The 25,334-nt window shown below is 43.9% G+C and overlaps 1 protein-coding gene across 1 annotated transcript in view; it reads left to right on the plus strand.

The window, feature by feature from the left end:
• Positions 1-25,334, plus strand: part of Dnah11 (dynein axonemal heavy chain 11) — a 315,059-nt gene that overhangs the window by 15,475 nt on the left and 274,250 nt on the right. Inside the window, exons 7-14 of the mRNA XM_075947535.1 lie at positions 3,576-3,809; positions 5,344-5,511; positions 15,700-15,816; positions 18,716-18,853; positions 19,242-19,366; positions 20,022-20,217; positions 21,978-22,082; positions 22,221-22,613. Coding sequence (XP_075803650.1) covers positions 3,576-3,809; positions 5,344-5,511; positions 15,700-15,816; positions 18,716-18,853; positions 19,242-19,366; positions 20,022-20,217; positions 21,978-22,082; positions 22,221-22,613 — 1,476 coding nt within the window. The remainder of the gene's footprint in view (positions 1-3,575; positions 3,810-5,343; positions 5,512-15,699; positions 15,817-18,715; positions 18,854-19,241; positions 19,367-20,021; positions 20,218-21,977; positions 22,083-22,220; positions 22,614-25,334) is intronic.

Genomic DNA, 25,334 nt, shown 5'->3' on the forward strand with positions numbered 1-25,334 from the left:
GCAAATGAGGTGGGAATGCCTGCTCTAGTGCATTGCTCCACAAGGGAGATAACAAAGAGCCCCCCTCCCCCCGTATGCTCAGGTGGCATTTTTTTTTTTGTTTTGTTTTTTTTGCATGTGATCCATGGTTCTGAATAAAGAACCTGTAGATGTGCAAAACTCACTGTGTTGTAGTTTAAATGGCTTCTAATGATTTGCAGATGAAAGAGCTGACCGATGATCCTGAGCGTGTGTCTCCCTGACATCCTTTGCTGCTCAGTACAAGGAGACAGACTGAATGTTGTTGTCTGGGATGTCAAGGACCAGTGACTTGTCTCAGGAGGTGATGCATGTGTTGACAGCTGTGATGGGCTGAGCTCTGTGAGAGCCAGTTTGAGGCACAGGAATGAATGTGGGCATGGCTAGTCACTTCATATGTATGGGCGAGGAGGCTGCTGTAGCAGGAAGGCAACTGAATTATCAACATAACTCCCAAGCTTCCAAAATATTACAGAAAGCTTGTAGAAGATGTATGAAGTGCACCATACACCACAGCAAAAAACAACTGTCTTGAAACTCACACCACAAAAGGAATTGTCATAGTTACCTGTGAAGTGTTAGCAGACTTCATGGAGCCATTAACTGTATATCTCATCTGAGTGGGAAATAAGAGTGTAGATAGGAAACAGCAGCTAGAACTTGTGGAATTGTAATCACTAGGGTTTAAAGATAAACACAAAAATGGTTTCTGTACTGCTTTGCAAATGGCATGAAGCCTATGTTGCATGTGGAGCTTCTGTGTTGATGGGGATGGGGAAGCCATCCATCTTCATGAGAGAAACCCATGTATTGTGTGGAACACTGTGGTGGTTCTCATTCCGTTCCCCTTTGAAGTGTGGGGCAACTTTCTAAGAGTCACAAAATGACACTTTTTGATTACTATATACATGAATACACTGTGTTTTGAAAACTCCTCCCAGGTTCCTCTCTCCATATCCCACATCCACCTGACACCTTCATGCCGTGCATATACAAACTCTGCTGAGTCCATTAGTGTTGTCTGCATGCACATGTATGTAGGACTGTCCACTGCTCTACGGGCAACCTACCAGTAGCCCCACCCCTGATATGGGAGAGTCTTCTGTTTTGTGTTGATTTCATTAGTTAAATAAAGAAACTGCCTCGGCCCTTTGATAGGACAGAAAATTAGATAGGCCGAGTAAACAGAACAGAAGCCGAGTCAGTCAGTTGCCATGATTCTCCCATTCCAGACAGGCACAGGTTAAGATCTTTCCTGGTAAGCCAGCTCGTGGTGCTACACAGAATATTAGAAATGGGTTAGATCAATATGTAAGAGCTAGCCAATAAGAGGTTAAAACTAATGGGCCAAGCAGTGTTTAAAAGAATAGTTCTTGTGTAATTATTTTGGGGCATAAGCTAGCCATGCAGGAGCCGGGGCAGCCAGAATGCAGCCCACTGAAGCTCATACAACACACCCCCATGAAAGCTTACTTTCTCTTCCCAGTAGCCATCCCTGACTGCAGTCTCTTAACAAAGGATGGAGCCTGTGGACATCTTCATCTATGCTGGGATAGTGACTAAATTGGTCTTTTGCGGGTGCTGTGTAGCATCCAAAGTTTTTGAGAGTTCCTGAATTCAGTTGCCCATCATGTCCAGGAGAAGCTGTTTTTCATAGGTCCTCCACAAACTCTCACTTTTAGAATCTTTCTGTCCCTTTTCTAACGATGCTCCATGAGTCTTGTGGGGAGGAATGTGATGTGATGTTGTGGTGTGTGTATATGTGAGTGTATGTAGTCTTACTTATGGTTTCTGTTGCTGTGAAGAGACACCATGATCACAATGACTCTTATAAAGGAAAACATTTAACTGGGGTGACTGGCTTACAGTTTCAGAGGTTTAGTCCATTATCATCATGGTGGGGAGCATGGTCAAGAGGTCAAGTTTACGGTACCAGGCATGAGCTCCCTCCAGCTGAATAGGCATAAGTGTGGTCAGATAGCCATTGGTTCCCCCAAGGCGCTGTGCCACTCTGGCACCAATGGGCATTTCTTATCGTGAACGTCTTCAATGTAGTTCCCAAGGTTCGAGCTGTGTGGCTGTTGGTACCTTTCTCTCCCAGCAGCCTGTCTACTACCGTGTGCTAATACGAAAGCTGGCCACTGGGGAGGAGGCTTCCAGTTCATTACCAGCTTGATTTTGCCAAATCCAGGAGACCAAAGTGTCTTCAGCAACAGTGTCTTACTATCAGGGTTTGGTGGGCAACCAAGTGCAATGTCATAGCTTTATTGTTCTGAGAATTTCGGAGGACCCCTCAACCACCACCTCCAGGGAGACATCCCACACTTAGGACTGGGCTTTCTCTTCTCTAGTCTATGGTTTATAGGAGCACCGTTATTCCTCCATGCAGGGTAGTTAAAACTGAACTATTTTTAAAAACAATGTATTTTAGAAAGCTTATAAAAAGTCATTTTCCATATGGCTTAAAAAATGATTAATGTTTTTATCTCTCCTCTTACCTCTGTTTTACCCTTCTACCCCTCTCCCTGCTTAATCCTCTGCTCCCCTGGTGACCCCCTTTTCTCTTTCACACCTCTATGCTCTACCCCTCCTTTAAACTCTTTCCGGCCCCTCCTCCTCAATGGTCCCCTTCAACTTTCCTGGAATCTTTTCTTAAATTCGTTTACTCTAATGCAGTGTCGTTCTCAATGGTGGAGTGGGTTTCTTGTAGACAACAAGAAGGTGAATTTTGTTAGCTTGTCTTTTGGTTGGGGAGTTGGCACCATGGAAATCTGAAGTTGTTGTGGAGAGGTGTGTGTTGATTGAAGCCAATTTATTACATTTGTGTCATTTGTTTTCCTCTTGAGGCCCCTTGACCATGCTTATTCTTTCTTTTAGTGTTTTCGGTACGGCTGCTTTGGCAGACACAATTTCTTTTGATCTAATTTGTATCATGGAAAATTTGTGTTGTCTCCAACTTTATTTCTGTTCCTCTGGGTTCGTTTCCTCTTTAACCTCTGAAGAGTAACTAGTTTGAACTATTTCTCTTGTCTCTCTCCCACCTGCATTTTAAAACCAAGTTCAAGTTCATGTGGTATAGCTCATTTGGTCATGTGCTGCCTTTTCTACCCAGCAAAGAAGGTGCTGATGGGAAAGAACTTCCAGAGACAGACGTTACATAACCAGCTGTTTTTACCTTTGCCAGTGACCCCATGACGCCAGTTGAGTGGCCCCCCTCTGAAAACCTGTGTTCTAATGGATGGTTCTTCTGGCTCGTGTATTATTTTAATGTGAAAATCTGACAGAATATTTGTTGGTAGAATAACTGTCCAAAGCCCTTATTGCCATGCATATGAGACTTAGTACATGTCTGTCTGGAAGCAGCAGGCTCCCCTCACACCATTCTCACATGAAACATGTCACCAAAGCCCAAGCACCTATATTTCTAGAGTTTGTGCTTGTTTCAACAGCATTGTTGGCTCAGTTCTAGAAACTGTCACTTAAAATGCTTAACTCAGATGGTTACAATAAGAAAAGAAATATATTTTTGATCATTGTTCCTTTTAATTAAATCCTAGGCAAGAACATACCTGTCACCTGAAGACCTTTTGAAGGGAGAAATCGAAGACGCACTGGAAAAGGTGCAGGTGGCCATCAGTATCTTAAGGACTTTCCAAAACTATTTTTTCAAGTCTAGAAAAGGATTGGCAAACTACTTCACTGGAAATGTGGAGTGGAGACCCTGGGATTTCCAGTCTCACATGGTGTTTGGCAGATTTAACCAGTTTCTTGACCGGTTGACAAGAATAGAGGTATTCATTTATCTAGGCACATGGGGGTGAGGTTAAGAGGCTTTGTCATGTGACCCATGGGATGGGGAAGGGAAGAAGGGAGGCTGTGTTTAGGTTTGGGGCTTTTTTATATTTTTTTTCCTTTCTCCCCCCTCTCTCCTTCCTTCTTTTCTGTGGCACTGGAAATCACACTCGGCTTTGCATGTACGCCTGAGAAGCCCCTCACCGTACCATGCACTCTTGGCTCTGCTGAGACAGGACCCTGCTATGTGGCTCAAACTAGTCTTGAACTCTGTCCTCCTGCTCTTCCTGCACTTGACAGGAGTCACCACCACACCCTACTTTTGTATTCATTTTTAAACACTTACTGCATGAGAGTAAGTAAATCTCGTCCCCTGTCAGCGCCTGTAGAAAATTATGGAGCAGGAAGCTGTAAAGGACCCAGTCTTCCTGTAAATGCTGAAGAAGAAATGTATGAAACTTGAAAGGGAAATTTCATACCTCAAAACCCATCTGATAAAGTATCACACTTTTATTTCCCCTGTCTAAAAAGTTCTTTCTGACAAAGTCTCACTGGATAGTCCAGACTACTGCGCACGGGCTTCAGGTTCTGTTCCTCCAGCTTACTCCTCTGATGCTGGTCATTCACACTGCCATAGAATCATAAAACTAAATCATACAAGTCTTACTTTGTGTAAGTATTTTCGAATTATTATTTTCTGTGTCTGGAGGTTTCATCTGTATGGGTGGCTGAGCGCCACATGCATGCAGTTCTTGTGGAGGCCAGAAGAGGGCCCAGGATCCCTTGGCACTGGAGTTACCCTTCATTGCCAGGCATCATGTGGATGCTGGGAAACTGACTCAGGTCATCTAGAAGGGCAGCCAGGGCTCTTAGCCGCTGAACCCTTTCTCCAGTCCTGTGTATAACTGTTTTTTTTTTAAAAAAAATCGAAAATGTAAAAATTGAAGGCACAGACTTTTGTGTTGATTCTACCAATGTAGGCTTCTTTAGAACCAATGGCCGTGACTTCTTTTCAAGTTGTAGAGCTTTCTACAGATTTTGCATTGTATCGTTTATGTAAGTTTTGCTGAGTTTCATTCAAAATCAGAGATTTATGTGAAAATTCTTATTGTTGGTCAGCCTGAATGCCACTAAAGTCTCTCCAACATCTAGGGGCAACTTTCCTTTGCCCTGTAGACAGTCTCCTGATTTCCCCTCTCTTCATGGCTCTGGACCACTGCAAAGTGTAGGCACTGAGGCTAGGGATGTTGGGTATCATCGCGGCAGCTGTCTATATTACTGTTAGGATTGCTCTCAGGCTCATGCGTACACAGTACGCATGCGCTGTCTCCACTGTGAGGCACCTGTTGGTGATTTAAAACGAAGTGTGGTTTTAAAGCTAAGCATTTGCTCTGTTTGGTGAATTCAGTAGCATTCCTTCGTTGTGTTGTAAGCGCCCATTGGTTCTGAATGTTTGAAAATGTTTAATTTGGAATTTTAAAAATCTGTTTTGTTGCTGGAGATGACGAAAGATCTTTACTGTTTTTCACAAAGGACATGTTTGTTACCATACGAGAATTTGAAAAACTGGAAAGACTGGAATTCGGTGGCACCAAGGAAGCAATCCTAAATGCGCAAATTCGTGCGATGAGTGAAGAGTTTATGGGATGCTGTAAAGTTTTTCAAGAGAGCATTTATGACCCGTCTGACTGTGCTGACACGGTAATACTGTGGTGACTGACATGGTAATAGTGTGCATTCCTCGCCTGTTCACTCCTGGGACTCTACCGCTTCAGAGCTAAAACAGGAGGCAGATCTCATAGATCTCAGCATGGCGCAGGCTACCCAGGCAGACCTTTGTCGGACCCAGAGACATTAACCAGTCTCTTCAGTTCTCCTCGCTCCTCATGCAAGACCAGGGACCAGAGCTGAGCTGTCAGTTCAGGGCTCAGCCTAGGTCAGCTTCCTGTGAATATCCACAAGGGGTTTCCTGTGTTCACACCTACCGAGCGGCTTCTCACTTGTGTCCTTCATATTAACTTTCCTGGGTTAACTTTGGTCTGCTGAAACGTTAGTTCTCGGCCGTCATTGCACATTGCCACATAGTTTCTGTTATTTACAGCTACTAATAATTTTATATTTTGAACTTCAGGAAATTAGGGGAAGTTTTCAGATTTTAACTGAGTTCAGTCCCTATTCCTTTGAGCATGCTGGTGTGACCAGCTCTAGGATAAAGAACTTTATATATGATTTGCCAAAACCAGAAACCTGAGTTTTAAAAAGGAGAAAAATTTAGTTTACGTTAAAAAAAAAAAAAACCGAATGTAAGGTTATTCACTCTTGTGTATGTATTGTTGAAATCAGTCTTTGAAGCCCAGGAGTGCTGTATGCCAACTTCATAAGGATGCAGTTAGCAAACCTGATTGACCCTGCTGAAGTCTAGTGACTTTAGAAAGTGCAGCTAGTGTGAGCAAGACAACGCCATGATCAATGGCTCTCTAGGACGTTTCTGTATAACTTATGGAAAAGTAGGAGGACTGTAGTAACAGGCATCACAGGGGCGTCCCTAGAGCCACTGCGAAGACATCCAGTATGTGGGGCTGTCCTGGGACCAATGACCTTGTGGAGGACTGAGAGCCTCTGGGAGAGCAGCCAGCATTCTTACCACCGAACCATCTCCCCAGCCCCTTTTCTTTCTTAAAGGTGTGACTGGATTGCTTTTATTTACGCAGTGTATTGTATCTATCATATATTTTGCTTAAAGATAATCATTTGGTCTGAAGAGCTGGCCCGGCTGGTTAAGAGCATCGGTTGTTCTTCTAGAGAATGAGGTTTGATTCTCATCATCCACATAGCAACTCAGAACCCATCTGTACTTTGGTCCAAAGAGATCTGATGCTCTTCTCTGGCCTCCATGGACACAGCACACATGTGGGCGTACATGTGGGCATGTCTTTTTCATTGTTTGGTGACCCACTTCAATTCCTTTCATAAATGTGTATACAGTAGGAGGTTTCTATGGCAGGAGATTTCCATAGGGCTTTTCAAAAGGCCTTTAGTGTTAGCTGGCCTCCCTGGGCCACTCCTATAACCCGCATCCCCGACCCTCTCCCCATGAAATCCTTGTATGTTTGTTTCCCCTTTAGGACACTGTGTTCTGTCTCCCCTTTCATGGGAGGTGCCCCCTTCCCTACTGGTACTTACTAGCTACTTAGTCTCTGTGGTTATTTTGATTGAAATAAATATATCTAAAATATATCTAACGCTTAAAAGCTAACATCCACATATAAGAAAAGCCATGAAATACTATCTTTTTGAGTTTGGGGTTACTTCACTGTGATAATTGTTTCTAGTTCTACTTGCCTGTAAATTTCATTTTTCTGAACAGCTGAATAACATTCCACTGTGCAAATCATGGAAAAGGGTTTGTTTCAGCTTTTAGTTCTGTATCACTGTCCATCACTGAAGGAAGTTAGAGGAGGAATTCAAGGCAGGCAGAACTGTGCAGAGGCCACCGAGGAAGGCTGCTTACTGGCTTGCTCCTCATGATCTGCTCAGCTGCTAGCTTACAGCTCGGGGGTTTTCCAGCCCAGGGGCGGCACTGTTGAAATGAGCTAAGTCCTCCCACACCAATCAGGAAGATGCAGCACGGGCTTGTCAATCTGACAGCGGCATTTTCTCAGTGGAGGCTCTCTCTTCCAAAATGATTCTAACTTGTGTCAGATTGACATAAAACTAACCAGGACACATCCTGAATTATTCTTTTGCTGTTCCTCTCTCATGTCTCCTAATTTATACCGGTTTCTTTTTTAGTCATTTAAGGATTTTCATGTATCTTATTTGTTTCTTCTTCAAATATTACTTATTTTAAAAGTTACTTATTCTTTTGGGCAGGTAACATTTACAAAAGTTTAGCTTCATTCTCACTGCATAGCCTTTATGTTAGTATTTGGGAGCCTGAGATCAGAGAGTTTGACCCCAGACAGAGTGGCACAGCAATTCTGTCAAAAAAAAAAAAAAAAGCAAAGCAATCATTGTCAAAATAATTTTAACATTAATCTTCCTCAAGGTAACTCCAAACGAGCGTCCTATGCAATGCTCAGGAAAGCAGGCAGAGACACTGGCACAGCCTGTGTTCATCCCTTTGCTCCTGGTTTTGCACGAAGACTCCAACACACGGTGTGACTGTCTTGTTCCTGGCAGTTGTTGGGTGTTGCTGTAATTCTAGCTTTGCTTTCCTTTTTCCACAGTGTACACTAGTCAACAATCTGTGAAATTTACTGAGCAGCTTATGTTATTTTACATTATTATTTAGAGTCATAGGATTGTTCGATAATTTAGCTAGAAATTTATGCTTCTAGAAAGGTTTGTGTGTGGTTTCTTTACTAGTCCTCACTTTAAATACAACTAAGATTCTGGCCATTACACACCCAAACACACACACACACACACACACACACACACACACACACACACAGAGAGAGAGAGAGAGAGAGAGAGAGAGAGAGAGAGAGAGAGAGTGAGAGAGAGAGAGAGAGAGAGAGAGAGAGAGAGAGAGAGAGAGAGAGAGCAGATTGACCAAGAACCTCAGAACCCATGAAACAATGTGGAAGTAAGTTTCCTGGGTTTTAATATTGTGTAAAAGAGTCAAGAATTAGAAACTAATATATCAGCAACCTAGAAATGTCACTGGGCACACACCATTGACCTCTCCAAAACCCTGACTGTATTTTAGCCAGGGGACCTAGAAGTGGGCACCCTTGAAAAACAGACAACTTACAAGTGTCTGCACTGTCTCCAACACCCAAGAAGCAGCAGTTCCCCACCACTACCAGCCCAGGAAGGCTGAGTAGGAAGTCTAAACTAGCGAGCTGGCATACAATGGCTCCATCCCCAAGCCCTGCTGAGTGGTATTAGCGATGACTAAAAGAGAGCCATGGTCTTCGTGCCTACTGGCCGGGAGACAGTCCTCCTCTCCGTGGAGACCATATGGAAATCTGATTTTTTTGGTTTTGTTTAGCGGTTTTTCTCTCACCTGGTAGATCCCTGTGTCATAGAAGTGGGGTTGGAGGATGCCTAGCTGAGGCTGAGGACTTTCACTCATGTGGCATCCACAGAGCCTACACAGGGAGTTGGACTTCCTAGCCTGGCTGTCACCAGGAGACATTTGTCCATTGTGTATTTGGAGCGTCCCAGAATCTAGACGTGTGTCCCTTTGACAGTAATGGAGGTTTATGGTCCACAATGTCTGGATGCCATTTGGTGCACACTCACTGTGCTGTGAGCCGGGGAGATCTCGGCCAAGAAGGAGAGCAGTGCTGATGATGGAGGCCTTGGAAGCATCTGACAGTGACTACTCTGTTGTGGAGGCATCATCGCTGTGCTGTTCCATCCAACTGCACTGTGGTATAAAACTCCTGAGCCCAAGAGAGTCTCTGACTTCGGGTTCCCAAGGGCTGGGCTTATGCTTGTGTCTCACAATGCCTGCCTTTTACATCTTAAAATCCCAAAGTGAGAGAGAAATGAACTCTTACCTGTCTATATAGAGGAATATAATTTTACTGAAAGATTTCTTATCAGAAATCAGAAACACTGAGCAAAATAGGTTCTGAGAAAGAACTGTAAACATAGAGTCTCCGCCCTCAGGAACAAATGAAAGACCAAGAGAAAACCAGATGGACAAAAGCCAAAAACAAAACAAAACAAACAAACAAACAAAAACCACACTCCCAGCAGACTGAGCTGAAGAAGATGACGAAAGTTTTGGTGGAGGGAGGAAGTGGTAAAGGAAGCAGTTTTGTACAGCGGAGAGGGTGCAGTAGACAGATGAGTCTATTGTGATGGTGTCCTCCTCTCCAGCCTTCTAAGTAATATTGCCACTGCTTTGCTTCTTGTGTTAGAGAGTGAACGTAGGGCCTCATAGAAGCTAGGTGACTGCCCCTTGAGATATACTGAACCCAACACCACTTCTGATCATAGGTACAGAAAATATTTAAGACAATTGTCCTATAAACGGAAGAGGGGAAAAATTAAGAAGCACTACACAGTTCAATGTCATGAGCATTTCTCCAGTGTCTTCTTCAGGAAATTTTTATTGTTTTCAATATTACAATTAAGGCTTGAGTCTACCTTGAACCAATGTTTAAGTATTCTAAGAGTCCAGGTTGACTCTTGCAAAAAAAATGGATAATCAATAAAACTCTCTAGTAACATTTGTTGAAGAGACGTTCTGGGTTTACTGAACGGTTTTGCACCCTTGTCAACAATTACTTGCTTATATGGATGAGAGTTTATGTCTGGGCTTTCTATGCTATTTCATTGATCTATAGGCCAGCACTATGCTATTTGTATGCTATTTCATTGATCTATAAGCCAGCACTATGTTGTTGTCAATACTGCAGACTCGTAAGCTTTGTCACTGGGAAGTATGAGCCAGATGGTCAGACCTGTAGAACGTTTCTTCTCAATTACTGCAGAGACATCACTGAGAGATGTTGATAGGGACTGGACTGACAGGGCAGAGTGTTTGCAATAGTATTGTCTCTGTAATGACAAGTAAGTGGGATCTTTCTACCCACCCCTTCTTTAACTGCTTACAGCAGCTAGTTTATAGCTTCTGATCTGTAAGTCTTCGACATCCCTGGTCAAACTTATTATGAAATATTTTATTCTTTTTAATACTACTATGGATGGAACTGTCTTCTTACTTTTTAAATTTGTTCATTGCTAGTATACATAAAGGCCAATGCTTTTCTTCTTCCTGTGTACATATGCTTACATGTCTTGGCTGTGCGGGAGCATATCCATTTGGGGGAGGTCAGGGCTCAGCCTCCTGTGTTGTTCCCACGCTCCATGTTCTTGGAGCTTGACAACTAGGCTATGCTTGTTGGCCGGTGAACCCAGGAAGCCTCCTGGGGTAATTTATTCAGGTCCTAGGGGAGGAACACAGAGTCTTGTGTTTGCACAGAGAGCACTACTTTACTGGCGGAGCCCTCCAGTCCATAACTGGCTGTGTTTTGGTTTCTCAGCCCACAACCTTGCTGAGTTTGTTTATTGACTTCATTTTTTAGGTATTCAATCTTTAGATAAAATCATGTCGCCTGTGAATAGACATGATTACTTCTCAATTTGGGTGCTTTTTGTTTTACTTACCTAATTGCCCTGGTGAGAGCCTCTGATGCTGTATTGAATTAGACACGGCATTCCTGTTTTGTTCTTAAGAACTTTTACCCCTCTCACCTTTGGGGATGATGTTGTTTACTCTGTGCTCACAGGGGTCTTTGCCTTTAGTTGCATTCTTACTTCAGGGAATTTTTTCTCATGAAAGAGTGCTGGGTATTCAGCTCTTCTGCGTTGACTGAGATCACGGGAGTTCACTCTCTACTCTCATCTGTTAATGTGGTATATTGTGCTGGTTTTTTTTTTGTATGTTAAACCATCTTACTATTATGGAATATTCCTCTTGACCATGGTCTGTAATTCTTCTAATAACTGCTGAATCCATTTGCATATTATCTCATCATTCATAAGGGACATTGGTCTGAAGTTTTCTCTGCTTGAAGTATCTATCTGGCTTTGGTATTAGAGCAGGGCTTATCGCGTAGAGTGAGTTAGCAAGCTTGGAAGGATTGCTCTTAATTCTCCTTTCTATACTTGCGAAACTGCTGATAAGACCATATGTTCTTGAGCTTTTGTCTGATGGGAAGCTGTTTGTTTACCTATTTAATCTCCTTACGCGCTTTGACTTTTCTGATTTGATCTTGTTAGATGGTGTGTCTCTAGGAATTTGTCCCTTTCCTATGGGTTACCTTTTCTTCTCCCCAACCTCCCTGGAAGTCCTGCTATGTGGACCAGGCTAACCTGCTCCTCACCTTCCTTCCTCTGCTGCTGTTTGCTGACCTCACAGACATGCACTACCATCCATCCCTAGCTGTGGTTTCTAATTTTGTACATAGTTATTCATAGTGCTTCTTTGTAATCCTTTCTTTTTCTGGAAAATCATAATATCGCCACTTTCATTTTGTAACTGAGTATTGAATATTTGGGGGAAACTGACTACGAGACACTTAATCTACAGAAGATTTGTCCATCTTTTGAAACAATGTATTTGAATCATTTTTATTTAATGTAACAAAAGTATTTCATTTTGAAGAATCAGCATTCCATTTTTCTATGTATTCACATTATATTTAGTTCTGCTGGCTTGTTTATCTTGTATATCTGTGGTTTTGTATCCTCTGACCTACCTCTCTCCACTTCCCCAGCCTTCCCACACCCACTCAAATCTGTGTATAGTGAGACCGCACAGTCGTTTCCTTGTGCTTGGCTTGCTCCACTTGCACGGTGTCCCCCAGGACTATCTATGTCATGTCACATGACAAGGTTTCCTTTTTTTCTGAGCAGAGTAACATTCCATTTCATATAAGCTCTCTCTTGTCCTCTCGTGTGTGTGTGTGTGTGTGTGTGTGTGTGTGTGTGTGTGTGATTCATGAGTTGATCAGCATTTACATGGTTGCATATCTTGCTCGGTCCTTCCTGCAGCTGTCTTCCTGCAGCTTTTTTCTGCAGCTGTCTTCCTGCAGCTGTCTTTCAGAGGTGATTTTATCTCAGCTGAAGGTAGACTCAGGTGAGGGATCACTGGGTTTCACATTATTTGAGGACAGTGTTGAACAAATCTGCATTCCAATCAATACAGAGAGAATAGAGACCACACCAAAGGAGATTTGACCGAGGGTGTAAAGCAGGTGGAGTAATTGGTGTAAATCTGAAACTGATATCCTAGTTTACAGTCTAACCCTCTTGGTTAAAGGATACAAAATAGCAGATATGTAAACTAAACACACGCCAAGATCTAATTGCAACACCTGCGCTGTAGGATGTCAGATGTATGGAATTTAGGATATAAAAATAACTGAAGTAGGAGGGTTGTGCTCATCACTCCAGAAAACAGAACTGATGACGTTTAATACCCATTCATGCCCCCTCCCCCGCTGGTGTTGCATGAATAAGAAAATCTCAGAGACAGAAAGAAATTGGGGTTCAAGCCGAAAGTAAGAAAAGCAAAACCTGTCAGCCACTGGCTCTTACCTCTACCTCAGTCCGAGATGGCCATCCTGCCTCCAGGAACCTCAGAACGAGACTGCGTCTGAGAGCTGTCTCCTGCCATCTTCTGTTCCTCTCTAGTTCTGGGATTAAAGGTGCGCACCACTGGGATTAAAGGCTTGCACTGTCTGCTTTCTATGGCAAACTGGTGTGGTTACCGGGATTAAAGGTGTGTGTTACCACTGCCTGGTCTGTAAGGCTGACCAGTAGGGTTATGTTACTCTCTGATTCTCAGGCAAGCTCTGTTTATCAAAACATAAATGAAATATGATTACACCCTGTAAGGGCAGGGCAGAGAGGGTAAAGCACTCCAGTCAAAAAGTTCCAGCTCAGGCACTTCACAGTGATGGCTTCCTTCAAGTCCTGAGCACACAGGGCAACTGTCTAACCCTCATCTCCACCGGGAACAAATGGATGCCTTCAAATCAACCTGTTCAGAACTAAGTGTTTCCCCAGCGCCCGGCCACCCTTGGCTGTCTTCAGTCCTCCAGATGTCACAGATAATTGGCTCCTTAAGGGAAGTCCTCAGCGTCACCTCTGAGTCTGTCCGAGAGGTACACCCTTGGCTCGTTTTTCACCTGAGCTGCGCACTGACCTGTAAGCTGCTGCTCACTGGCCTCCTTTGGCTCCGTTAATTGATTCTGCGTGTAGAAGCTTGAGAGGCTTTCGCATGCTTAGTCAAATCTTCGCTTTTCCCTAATTAAAACCTCTGATAGCTTCTCGGGATGCTAATAAAGACAGTTTTGTAGTTCCAGAATATAGAGACATTTTTATGATTCCGAGTCATGCTGGCTCACCAATTACTGTTTATAAATACTATTGAGAATCAGTTGTGAGCTGGGAAATCCATGACATATTAGTACCTCACTGTGAAAGGTGAGTCTAGTCACTAGTGCTGTTGGCCCAGAATGCAGGGGAGAATACAGGTAGGCACTTGCTGTACTGCAGGCCTGGTAGTGGGCATGAGAACGGAGCCCTGTTTCAGGGGTGACAGGACATGGAGATCTGTGCCTTGACTAGGAAGGAAGCAAGAAAGAAGCTGGTAAAGGCCGTTAGAGATGATAGATGTGGGTAGACCCCAGAGGAAGAAGACTACAGTGGTGTCTGCATACTTTAAAGCAGCCAGTGAGGTCCCAGCCATGCAGAATCTTGAGAACCAGGGTATTATCAAACCAGTGTGTGTCTAGGGTGGAGATTCTTGTTTCATCCATGTCTGATGTTGCCCATTGTCTCTAAGGGTTAAATGGTTAAGGATTATAGACTGTGTACCGTGTCTCTATTTTGAGAAGAGGAGTGCATGAGGTTTTTTAAAACTTGTTGAGAAGTTGTGTTTACTTCCAAGTGAGTGATTCTTGAATGGAGAAGCTGCTTGGCTGGAACTCGGGAGACTTAGCTCCATCCTCTTGATGATAAATGTAGCGTGGTTCGTGATGGTCCAGAATTCCACCACGTTCTGCTCTCTCCACTCCCAGTTAAACTCATGCTAAGAGACCTGCTCAGTGTCCTCAGGGGGCTCAAGTAATGCGCTGGGAGTCTGGAGGCTGGGAAGTTCAGGACGAAAACACCAGCTGATTCAGGGTGGCTCTCAAGCCCCACTGCGTGCTCATGTGTGGGGGTGGGTGAGAGGGCACGGGTCCCATCCAGTCGGGGCCCTGCCCTCTCCCTTTGTATGTTTAGGTTTCATCGTGGAATCTGGGTGCATCGGAAGCACTGAGACCATAGCAGGTACATTTCTTCACAGAGGCCAGGGAATGGGCTCATACTTTCCGTACAGCAGTGCAGTTTCGATATTGAATATTACTATAATTGAATGAATAGATATAGTTTTAAACAGAAGAACGATATCAGGTTACAAACCTCTCCCCCCAGAACAAGTTAAAGTTTTTACCCTAAATGGGTAAATGTAATAAATGTATCCAGTCATGCCTAAGTCCTTTTACACTGATGATCAGCGCCTTTAGGGAGCAAGTTCACAATCACTGGCTCTAAGGAATAATATATACTGAGTTGGTTTAGAATGCAAAGAATGCGCCTCGTTACCTGAGTTTGTTCTGCCACTTACAAATGGAAGAGCAATACGACTTCTTCCATATGCTATAAAGATTGAGTAACTGTAAGGCCCCGAGAACAGAGCCACACAGATCTGGCTGGGGTTGTTGGTAGACAGGCGAAGGCCTTCACTGTGTTAAGGCTGGGGCTTGTGAAGCCTGAGAGAGCGGTGCATCCCCAGGGACAGCTTTCCTGAAGATGACAAAGCTGCAGCCATTCTCTGCCAGTTTCCTTCCTTCTAATCGTGGGCGTGGGTGGTTATGCATGAGGAGGAAGCCAGGGTTGTCAGCTGCATATCAATGAGAACGTGGGGGAAATAGCTGAGCATTTCCACTCCTGTCGTTCCTGACGCGCTCACAGATGCGTGGATTTCAGTGCTTACCTGATGGCAGGGCTTTCACGCACGGGTTTCCATCCCACGAATAAACAAGCTCTCTGTGGAACTCGCCAATGATCCATGGCGCTGGAGATGCACAAAGCCATGCTTGATTTGAGGTTGAGATGGATGGAGGAAGGCAGGCACACTGGTGCCCACATGCAAGTGTGGGGTCACAGCACTGAGAGGGCTGAGTCTCAGGAGACATGGGTAGCACGCTCGCGGGGCCTCAGTCAGGTGCCGCTGTTCTTGGTCTTTTATGGAATCTGCTTATGAAAAATAAGCTAATTAGGAGACTGAGGGAAAGTAAGGTCAAACTTAAGTGGTTGCCATGTTACTGTTGAGTCTTCTCTGTAAGGAACATTTTATCTTTCATTATACAGGGGTTTGAAAGTGACTATTTCAAATTTAAGTCTAAAACCCTGGATTTTGACCGAAGGCTTGGGATGTTGCTTTGCGAAGGTCTCTGCAGCTGCAGTGGTCTGGAATCTGCATTTAAGGTCAGTTCTGAGGAAGCTTCTTAGAAAGTCAACTATTTGAACTGTTAGATGACAAGGCCAAGTACATTCTTTCCTGATTCAGGTGAGTATAACCAGCTCAGCCATGTTCCTTTGCATCCAAACCCATTCAAGGTTTGAATAACGCTCTAGAAACTAAGGGCATTCACTCTGGGAAGGTCATTTTTAGGACATTTAACTTTTGCTCTTTTCCTGGCACTCACTCTATTTTAGCTCTCATTTCCTACAGAGCACATTGGATGTGGCCCATGGAATATCGACTCAACAGTAAACCAAATTGAAAAGTTAAAACAATCTGTAATTTCAAAAATCCTTGCCTCTAGTTTGTATATGCTAGAATCATCTGTCTGCTTTTTTACTCTGACTGAAACAAATAAGGACTAATTCTCCCCATTTCATTGGGTGTCAGGCACCATTGATTACCAGACATGTTTTTACGTGTCTATAAGAAAAAATGCTGCTGAATTAATTATAATTTCATTGGTTGTCTAATGCATTCTGACATCAGAGATCTTGAAGCATACAAGAATGTTTTGTGAATGAACTTAATAGATTATATGTGTATTAAGAGTCATGTGAAGGGTTGAGGGAGGTAGGCCAGTATTGGATTGCTCACCCAGCTGCTGTGTGAGTGGGTGGGAGGGGGGAGAGAGGCAGCCAAGTGGGGTGGTCTTGGGAAAGAAATGCATTTTGACAGCTCCTGGAGATGGAGAAAGAGGAACAGCATGTTTAAAAAGAAGCGCGTTGCAAACCACGTGTGAGTGGCTACTAGGTGATATCCCAAAGGGAAACTGAGTGTTTGCCACCCAAGCAAGCACATCTGGGAACCGCATTCGGCTTTTAGATGGGTTGACCAACACTGGCAAAGCTACGGGGTCTATTTCCTCCGTAAGTCACCTGATGAACACTGTGACAGTGGGGATTGAGGAGGAACAAATGGTGATTAAAAAAAAAATTCAGATAAAACTGAAGTGCTCATTGGCCAAGATGTAGGGCGTGTTTCTGTGGTTTCCTCTCTAGGGTACAATTAATCTGTGCTCGATATGCTTTTGTCCCTTTGGCTAGATATGCATACATATTGTTCTTAAACAAAATGACAGCATTCCAGTCCACTTTGGAGCCTTTCCCATTTAGCAGAGAGTTGGGCTTTTCTTCTTAACCAAATTGTTCTTTCTAATATCTGAGCATGACTTCTCATATTTCTGTTACTGGAAATTGTTCTGTTGAGCTTTGTGGGCAACCAGAAGAAAGAACAGAGTGAACTCTCAATATAGAGAGATTCCTAACTCCATTTAATTAGCAGTCTAGTTCAAACTGTTCTTCTTGCCCACTCACAACGATTAATGTGGGTTATTTAAGTACATGTTAGTTTATTTTTCTTCTAAGTGGCTTCATCTTGTTCATCTTGTTGTCAAGTGGTTTAAAAAAAAGTGTTCCACATCTTTGTAGCTTGACTACTGAAATAATAAGATAAAATTCTTTCTTAGGAAACCCAGGATGACAGGTATCCTAGCTTTTGTTAGGATTAGGTTGCCTTGTAGACAGCAGGAGTTTGCTGAGAGCCTGAGGGTAGCTGGATTAACTGGAGTTAGAAAAGGCACACTGTTGTGAGGGGAATAGCGGAAGAGAGATGCACAGGGTTCTATACTACCAGGAATCATGATTTCAGCCACAGATGCAGGCTGATGATTTCAGACCATGGAGGAATGTTTCTGTAGGTTGTCGCTGAGAGACGACAGCCTGATGTTGCTCTTGGTAAAGGCATGGCCAGGAAGGATCATGGGTACTAGTGTTCCGGTGGACGCCTGTAATGCTTAAGAACCTAGCGTGCTGGCATCTGCTGAAAACAAAACACTAATGAATGGCTCTAAGATTTCTATTAAGGTGAATTGAAGCGTGTCTGGAAAAAGAGTTCAGGAAAGATTTTAGACAATGTACAAGGCTGAACGTGGTTCATTTAAACATCTGAAGTCCAAAGTGTTCAAAGTCCCAAACACCTTGAGGTATTTGGCCTTCAGTTACACAGTGCTGTGTAAACTCTCATTGCATACAAATAGCCCATTCATATGGGATTTAGCTTGTCAAGAAGCCACCTCTTGAGAACACACCAGAGAATAAACTTAGCTCCGATTCAAGGATACTGGTGAGGAATTGGGAAACCTGGAAGTCTTCAGTGAGCAGTGGAGACTGTGGGCCTTCAGGCTATTGGTGCTGTCATCTACTCCTCTCTGGCCCACTCTCTCCATGGCTTCCTCTGCTTGCAGGTAGTTTCTGCCCACTTCTGACTTAACCGACATTCATTTGTAGCCATGTGCTCTTTCTGAGAAAGAGACAACTTGATCAGCCTAAGACATTGGCTTGAGCCAGGGCCTTTGTGTCAAAGGAGGTATCCACCTACAGAATGTTCTCAGAATAGTAACCCTTGCTGCACCAGACCACTATTAGGGGCGGCTAGATCTTCAGGGTGTGCTGGAGGCCTGAGCAGAGCAGTCACTGCTACTGGTGCATTCGGTGTAATTATTGATGAGGAGAAACACACAACACACACTATTACACACACTAAGCAAGGTGAGAACATTCCCTGACACCCAGCAGAAAGGATTTGCAACCATGAGCCAGGACTGCTGGTAGACATTAACTCATTTCTGATATTCTCAATTTCCATGGAGGCAAAGAAATTTCATGTGGAATTTGGCTTATTGGTTATAAAGAATTTTAGAAAACACAAAATAATTTTGTCTTTAGTGGTACCATATGTATTTTGGAGTTCTAGACTTTGCTTCTAGTAATATAAGAAACCAAGTTGGGGAAGTTGTGAGCTGAATTTCTTTACTAAAGCCCAAAGTTCTTAACCTTTCTTTAACTTTGATTTTTTTCATAGCTTTTGACCGTATTTGGGAATTTTCTAGAGAAACCAGTTGTCATGGAAATTTTCAGCCCGCATTATAGCACTTTATTGGACATGTTTAATGCAGAGTTGGATATGTGTAAGCACCTGTATGACGATCACGTGATACAGGTGAGTGGTGTTAAGACTGAGAAACTTCAGCATGGTATGGCTATCCACTAGAGTCATTTTTATTGTGTGAAAAGATTGGATTTATTAGATAAATTATACTTCGAAATTTGAAGTTAGTGTCATTATCTGTAGGCAGTAGGTATGTTTAGTGCTGGGAATCAAATCTGGCACCTTTACCTTGCTAGGAAAAGGTCTACACTGAGCTTGCTGCCAACTGAATGCTCTTATTTAGTGGTTTTCTGACCGGATGGGGAACTCGATAGTGACATTATTAAACACACATGTTTAATGCCACTATGAAAGTAAAATAAAAAACTGCATATAAGATTGGCAAACACCCTGACTAAGTGTTTGCTTTCTTCCTCTTTATGAAAATGTCAACATACAGATTGAACATGGGCATGAAATTCTCAACAAAAATATGCCATTCACCTCTGGAAATATTAAATGGGCCAGAATGCTCCTTGAACGCCTTCAAATATTTTGGTCAAACTTTACATCTCTCCATTATCTGTGAGTAACTAGGCTTACTTCATGGTGAATCATGATGGTGTTGTGGGTGTTCTTGTATTGAGATGGGGTCTCTGCTGCCCAGATAGTCCTCAGACTCATTAGGTAGCTGAGGGTGACCTTGAAGTCTTGATCCCCCTGCCTCTGCCTCTTCCTCCAGGATTACAGAAAGTGCCATCACACCTGGCAGTGGCTGTTCATGTTAGCACTTGCAGATGTGCTGGCCTGTTCCTTTTTGGCCGGGTTAGATCTGGTGAGAGGGTTTTATCATTATAGTTCTGGAATATTTTTATGGGACTCATAATGTCATACTGTTTTCTGGTCCTTTTATCTTTTAATGTCTCCTTTTTATTCACTATCTGGAAAGTTTAAATTATCTTACTTTCTCTTCTTCAAGCTCCCCTTTGTCACACAGTCCTCTGCACTCTTTCCAAATTCCCTCTAAGAACTGGTGGTTTGTTGACACTAGTGAAGCCTTTGGAGTTCCATTTATTCATCTGTAACTACTTCTGTCTTTAAACAGATGCGATTTTACAACACTGTAAGGCTTTCACGTATTTCCTCTCTGACCTTTATAACCCATGATCCCATTCTCTATTGCAAAATAAACTTCCCTCTCTTGACGTATGTAGAAACCTAGAATACCTTGTTGCTGCAGATTTCCAGACAGTCCTGACGAGGCTTCAGTCTTTCAGAAGTACGCTGAAATGACCGCTTTGCTTGATCGATTTGAAAGCAATGTCTATAGCAAATGGAGAAGAAATGTGGAGGAAATCTGTGAACTTAATTTGAATCAGCCCTTGGTTAAATTCAGCGCCATCAATGGCCTACTTAGCGTCAACTTTGACCCAAAGGTAGGACTTTACCTTTTTAATGCATCAAGATGCTGTTTGTCTGTCCCCGAAGCCGCCCTGGAGACAGACGAATCCACTTCAGTCATTTAAACTCTATTCTGGAAAGTAGTGCTCCCGTGAGGAGTGTAAATTTGAAACAGAGATTAGTTTTCATGTGTATACGAGTGTATGCATATGCCATGTGTGTGTGTGTTTGAGTGAACTCAGGAACACAGAGATTCTAGGCAAACACTGCCAGTGAGCTTATTTATTCATACTCTACTTGTTCATCGCCAAGTTCCTTACTGGTTTATTTTGTGGGGGACCAGCATCTCACTGTTGCTCAGACTGGCTTTGAACTTACCTTGTAATCCAGAAAAATGTTGAACTAGCGTTTCTTCTGTCTCTGCCTCCTAAGTAGTTGGGATTAAAGGCACTTCCTCTCCTCCTTATTAATTGATTAACACCTTGTAATGACTTCCACCCCATATTCACCTGATGGTGAGCTGCTGAGAGCAGGGTTTTGCTTTGTTTCGTGTTCCAACTTCCTGTCTGGCAGCTACGAACCTCAGTAACCTTAACTCAGTTGACTGGTATGTATAGAGTCTGCTACATGGCTTCTGGTGTGTGTATTTTCATAACAAGTATTGGATCGTTTTAGTCAATTAAGACATGAAAGCCACAGATTAAAAGGAGCAAAACTCTGTCATGCTTTTGGTTGACAAAGGCGTTTCTGCTTGCTGTCATTTCTTCTACAGGGAAGTTAGCTTGTCGGTACTGTCTTATGATGCATGGTGGTGGCTAGGGCTGAGCAGTATCTTGGCACAGGAGACCTCCAAGTCTGCCCCACGAGGACACACTTCCTCCAACGAGACTACACCCACTCCTAATAGTGCCACTCCTTTAGAACTTATGGAGGCCAATTACATTCAAACTACAATAATAGATAAGTAGTAAAACATACAAATTAGTATAAAAGCAATGGAAGGAAATGTATTAGGGTTAATTGAGAGTCTCGTGGTTTAGCACCATCTATAGCCTTGCTGTCCCTTTGAGAATGACTGTGAGCATTAGAAGCAACCACCACATACCAAATACTGACAGTTCTCATTCCATGGAGTCTGTGGATCCTGTAATGCTCAGATTTTAAGATAAAATTAAATTAGATAGAATTTTAAAAATTAAAAAGATAAAATTTTAACTAAAAATATGGCATTTTCCACAGAGTCTGTGTTATCTGCCTGTGAGCAGTAGAGTTCACATTCCTTACTGGAGGAAGACATACATGACTTGGGTTCAACAATGCAGATGAAGCAAAAGTCCGTTTCCTTTGAACTAGAAATACAGTAATTGCAAGATGACATTTTAAGCATTTTACGTTAAACTCGTCTTAACACTGAAATGTACCCTTACTCTTAGCATCTTACTTATTTGTATTTATTTGAAGGGGAGGGAGAGAGAGAAAGTACGGAGCACATGGAGGGTCAGAGGGCCACTTGGGAGGAGTAGTTTGCCTCCGTGCTTGGGAGGTCATTTCTCTTGTTTCTACTGCTGCAGCAGCTATGGGCACTTCCAGCAGGTCTTCTGTCTGAACCCTGCCTCACTGCAGGAGAACGTGGGCTGGGAGTGCACACGTGAGCACACCTGGGCTTTTCCTGCAGGATCTAGGGCCTGTGCTGAGGCTGGCCGGCCTACAGCAAGCTCTTGCACTCACTAGCTCTCTTAGTGACCAAGACATGGATTCTTAAAGTATGCAATAATTCTCAATATTCTTGAAATAGCTTGTGGCAGTATTGAGAGATGTCAAATACCTTTTGATGCTGAAGAAATCCGACATACCAGACTCAGCCTTAGGCATCTTCCAGAAAAGGAACACTATTTTAAAGGTTTGTGCCTTTTGATACTTTGGTACCTTTGAGATGAAAATACTTTGAATTTTATTTCTTGATTTAAAGACCTGTGGCATTTGATGCAGAAAAATGCTAATAAACCTGGTCCCTTTTGTTTTGTGTTTTCTTGCTCAGTGCATTGCGAGTCTTGAGCTTCTTGTTCAAAGCTACAATAGGCTGAAGCAGACCCTTCTGGAGGTGGAATACCCTCTCATCGAGGATGAGCTCCATGCTGTGGATGAGCAGCTCAAGGCAGCCGCAACGTGGCTGACCTGGCAGGATGACTTCCGGGTCTACATGGAGAGGGTACAAGTGGCCACCACAGAGCTGGAGCTCAGAGTGGCCCAGACTCAGAGTAATGTGCGAACAATCCAACAGACCATGCAGACCTGGGCAGAGTGGCCACTGCTGCCCCGGAGAGAGCCCAGAAGAGAGGCTGCCTTCACCTTGGAAGACAAGGGGGACCTATTTGCTAAAAAATACAAGCTGATACAAGAAGATGGCTGCAAGATACACAACTTGGTAGAGGTAATAGTTCCAACATTTCTACATATATAAAGCTTTTTATTTGGTAAAGAGCAGAACAAGAAATGCTTATTTCACGCTGTAGATCAGACCTGAAGGGGTTAACAGATGCTAACCTCACACTGTAGATCAGACCTGAAGGGGTTAACAGATGCTTACCTCACACTGTAGCTCAGACCTGAAGGAGTTAACAGATGCTAACCTCATGCTGTGGATCAGGCCTGAAGGGGTTAACAAGTACTAACCTAATGCTGTAGATCAGGCCTGAATGGGTTAACAGATGGTCTTGCTGTAATTCAAGGTGAAAGAGTCTGTGCTATTTGCCTGGGATTTGTGTAGTTCCCACTCCTCACTCCTGAGGGAGAGATGTGGATATGAAATACAATGACCCAACTAAAAAGCAGAGGTTGCAGGGGTGGTGGTGCCTTTAATCCCAGCACTCAGGAGGCAGAGGCAGGTGGTTCTCTGTAAGTTCAAGGCCAGTCTGGTCTACAAGAGCGAGTTCCAGGACAGGCTCCAAAGCTACAGAAGTAGAGGTCGATCCTTCTTTGATTTGGCTGTTAGTAAATCCTTCTACTTGGTTGGCTAGTATCAGCCATTTTGATTTCATGATCTCCTAAGGATGGCAGTAATAGTTACTCTGCTTTTTAAAAATATATCTGAGTTTCTTGGAACTGGAGAGATGGGTCAGTGGTTGAAACACTTTCTGCTCTCGCAGAAGACCTGGGTTCAATTCCCAACATCCACCCGGCAGCTCATGACCATCTGTAACTGCCCTTCCAAGGGGATCCAACAGCTTGTTCTAACCTTTGTGAGCACTGTATGCTTGAGCGTACATGAGACCTCAAAGCCCACATCCACAGTGGCACAGTTCTCCACAGAGCCATACCTGCCAATAGTGCCACGAGCTTATAGGGGGAATTACATTCACCTGCCACAAGTGGGAGGAGTCTACACATGCCTCATCCCCTACTTAGGACCTAGAATGAAAGCCAGAGTTGGGCATGAGATGGGGAATGTAGAAGCCATGGTTGCCTTGGCAAAGAGACACGCTGGTGTCAGCCTGCAGTGTCATTCAGGAGACTGGACAGAGAAGGGGGACATGGAGCCGGAAGCCTGTGAAGTCACAGAGGCTTGCTGTGGGGCCCCGTGCAAGTTTAGCTATACCTGGACACTGTCAGGGCTAGAGAGGGCCTTATTTCTCACATTGCCTGATGTTCGTGTGTGGACTGGAACGATCTCACAGAGAGGAAGGACTTGCTGGGGGAATTCATTTAGGGGTGGGAACTGATGCTCTAGACATGACGTGGAGCTTTGTGTAGTGAAATGAGAAACTGACACAGATTGACGTCTGGTACCTGTAGCTAGCCAGTGTGAGAGACACAAACAAAGGGAATTTAGCTTTTCAGCCACTGACGGGGCTAGGGAAGTGACTGCTGTTCACTTCTGAGAATCTCATTATGTGCAACCTTCTCTTGAGGAGCGTGTGATCCCGAAGCCATAAACACGGTCCCTCTGGTCTCTGTAGTATTGGACAGAGAAAGGACACTTGGTACAGCCTGGAAACTTCGGTGTTCAGCCTATGTCTTCCAGAATTTGGACCTGGTTTTCCCCAGTTCAGCAGTAGGGGAGAGAAAGGATTATGATTTTCCTGTGAGCCTCCTGTGTTCTCTACCTTTCTAAGTTTTTGTTTATTTGTATGCACCTGTGTGTTCATGCACGCTTGGACCTGTATGGGAGCACAGTGTTCCCTGTATGTGTGTGCAGTGTTCATGCTAGTGGGTGTGCATGAATGTACAGGTCCACCTTATGGTGATGGTGCTCACCACATGATTGCTCGGGGCTGGATCACATCTGAGTCCGGAGCTCACCAGGACAGTCAGATTGATCTAGAGATCTCATTTCCACCTCCAGAGTTCTGGAATTCCAGGCGGACTGTCACCTACCAGGCATTTGTGTGGGTGCTGGGGACCGAGTTCCAGCTCTCAAGCTTGTGTGCAAGTGCTTTGCCCACTCAGCCACTTCCCTGGCCTCCATTCTAAGTGTGCGTACATCAGTGATAGAGCAAAGATCCTTGCTGTCATGGAGCTTACTATCTAGCGGGGGGGGGGGGGGGGAGAATAAGTGTGGTACATTAGAACTGGTGCTACAGGAAAAGCTGGGCACTCGATGAGGGTTGGCAAGAGGGTGAGGGTCAATAGTATGATTACAGCAAGTCTAAGTGAAATCAGACATGGCCGGCCCTGGCAGGGGTGTACAGAGGAAGCTGCTGGCTAGCCGGAGCACCTGGTGTGCTCAGGGAAGTGAGAGGGAAGGCTAAGCAAGGTGAGATGCTAGCCTTCGTGCAAGGGGGGGGGCGGAGATAGGGAGACTTTTCAGGTTTACTTTCGTTCCAATTTAGTTCAATTCCAGGTGTGTTCTTACATTACATGTCAAATGCCTCAAAGGTTCTTTTCTGCCCCGTGAAGCCTAGACAGCACCTCAGAGCAGATATGGACCTGCCTTGCCACTGTTCCTTCCACAATAGAGGCTTGGCACCCTGGCCAGCAGGCCCAGACCCCCAAAGTCGTGCTGTAGGAAGGCCTTCTCCCACATTCTGGTTTAGTGTCTTTGATTTTGAATTTGCATTTCCAGTGGGAACCTTCTCTTGATTCCCACACTAATAAACCTGACTGTCCAACTCTTTTATTTGACCAATGAACACCTCAAACTGTCTAAAATGGA

Source organism: Microtus pennsylvanicus, chromosome 14, assembly GCF_037038515.1.
Source record: "Microtus pennsylvanicus isolate mMicPen1 chromosome 14, mMicPen1.hap1, whole genome shotgun sequence".
NCBI lineage: Eukaryota > Metazoa > Chordata > Mammalia > Rodentia > Cricetidae > Microtus > Microtus pennsylvanicus.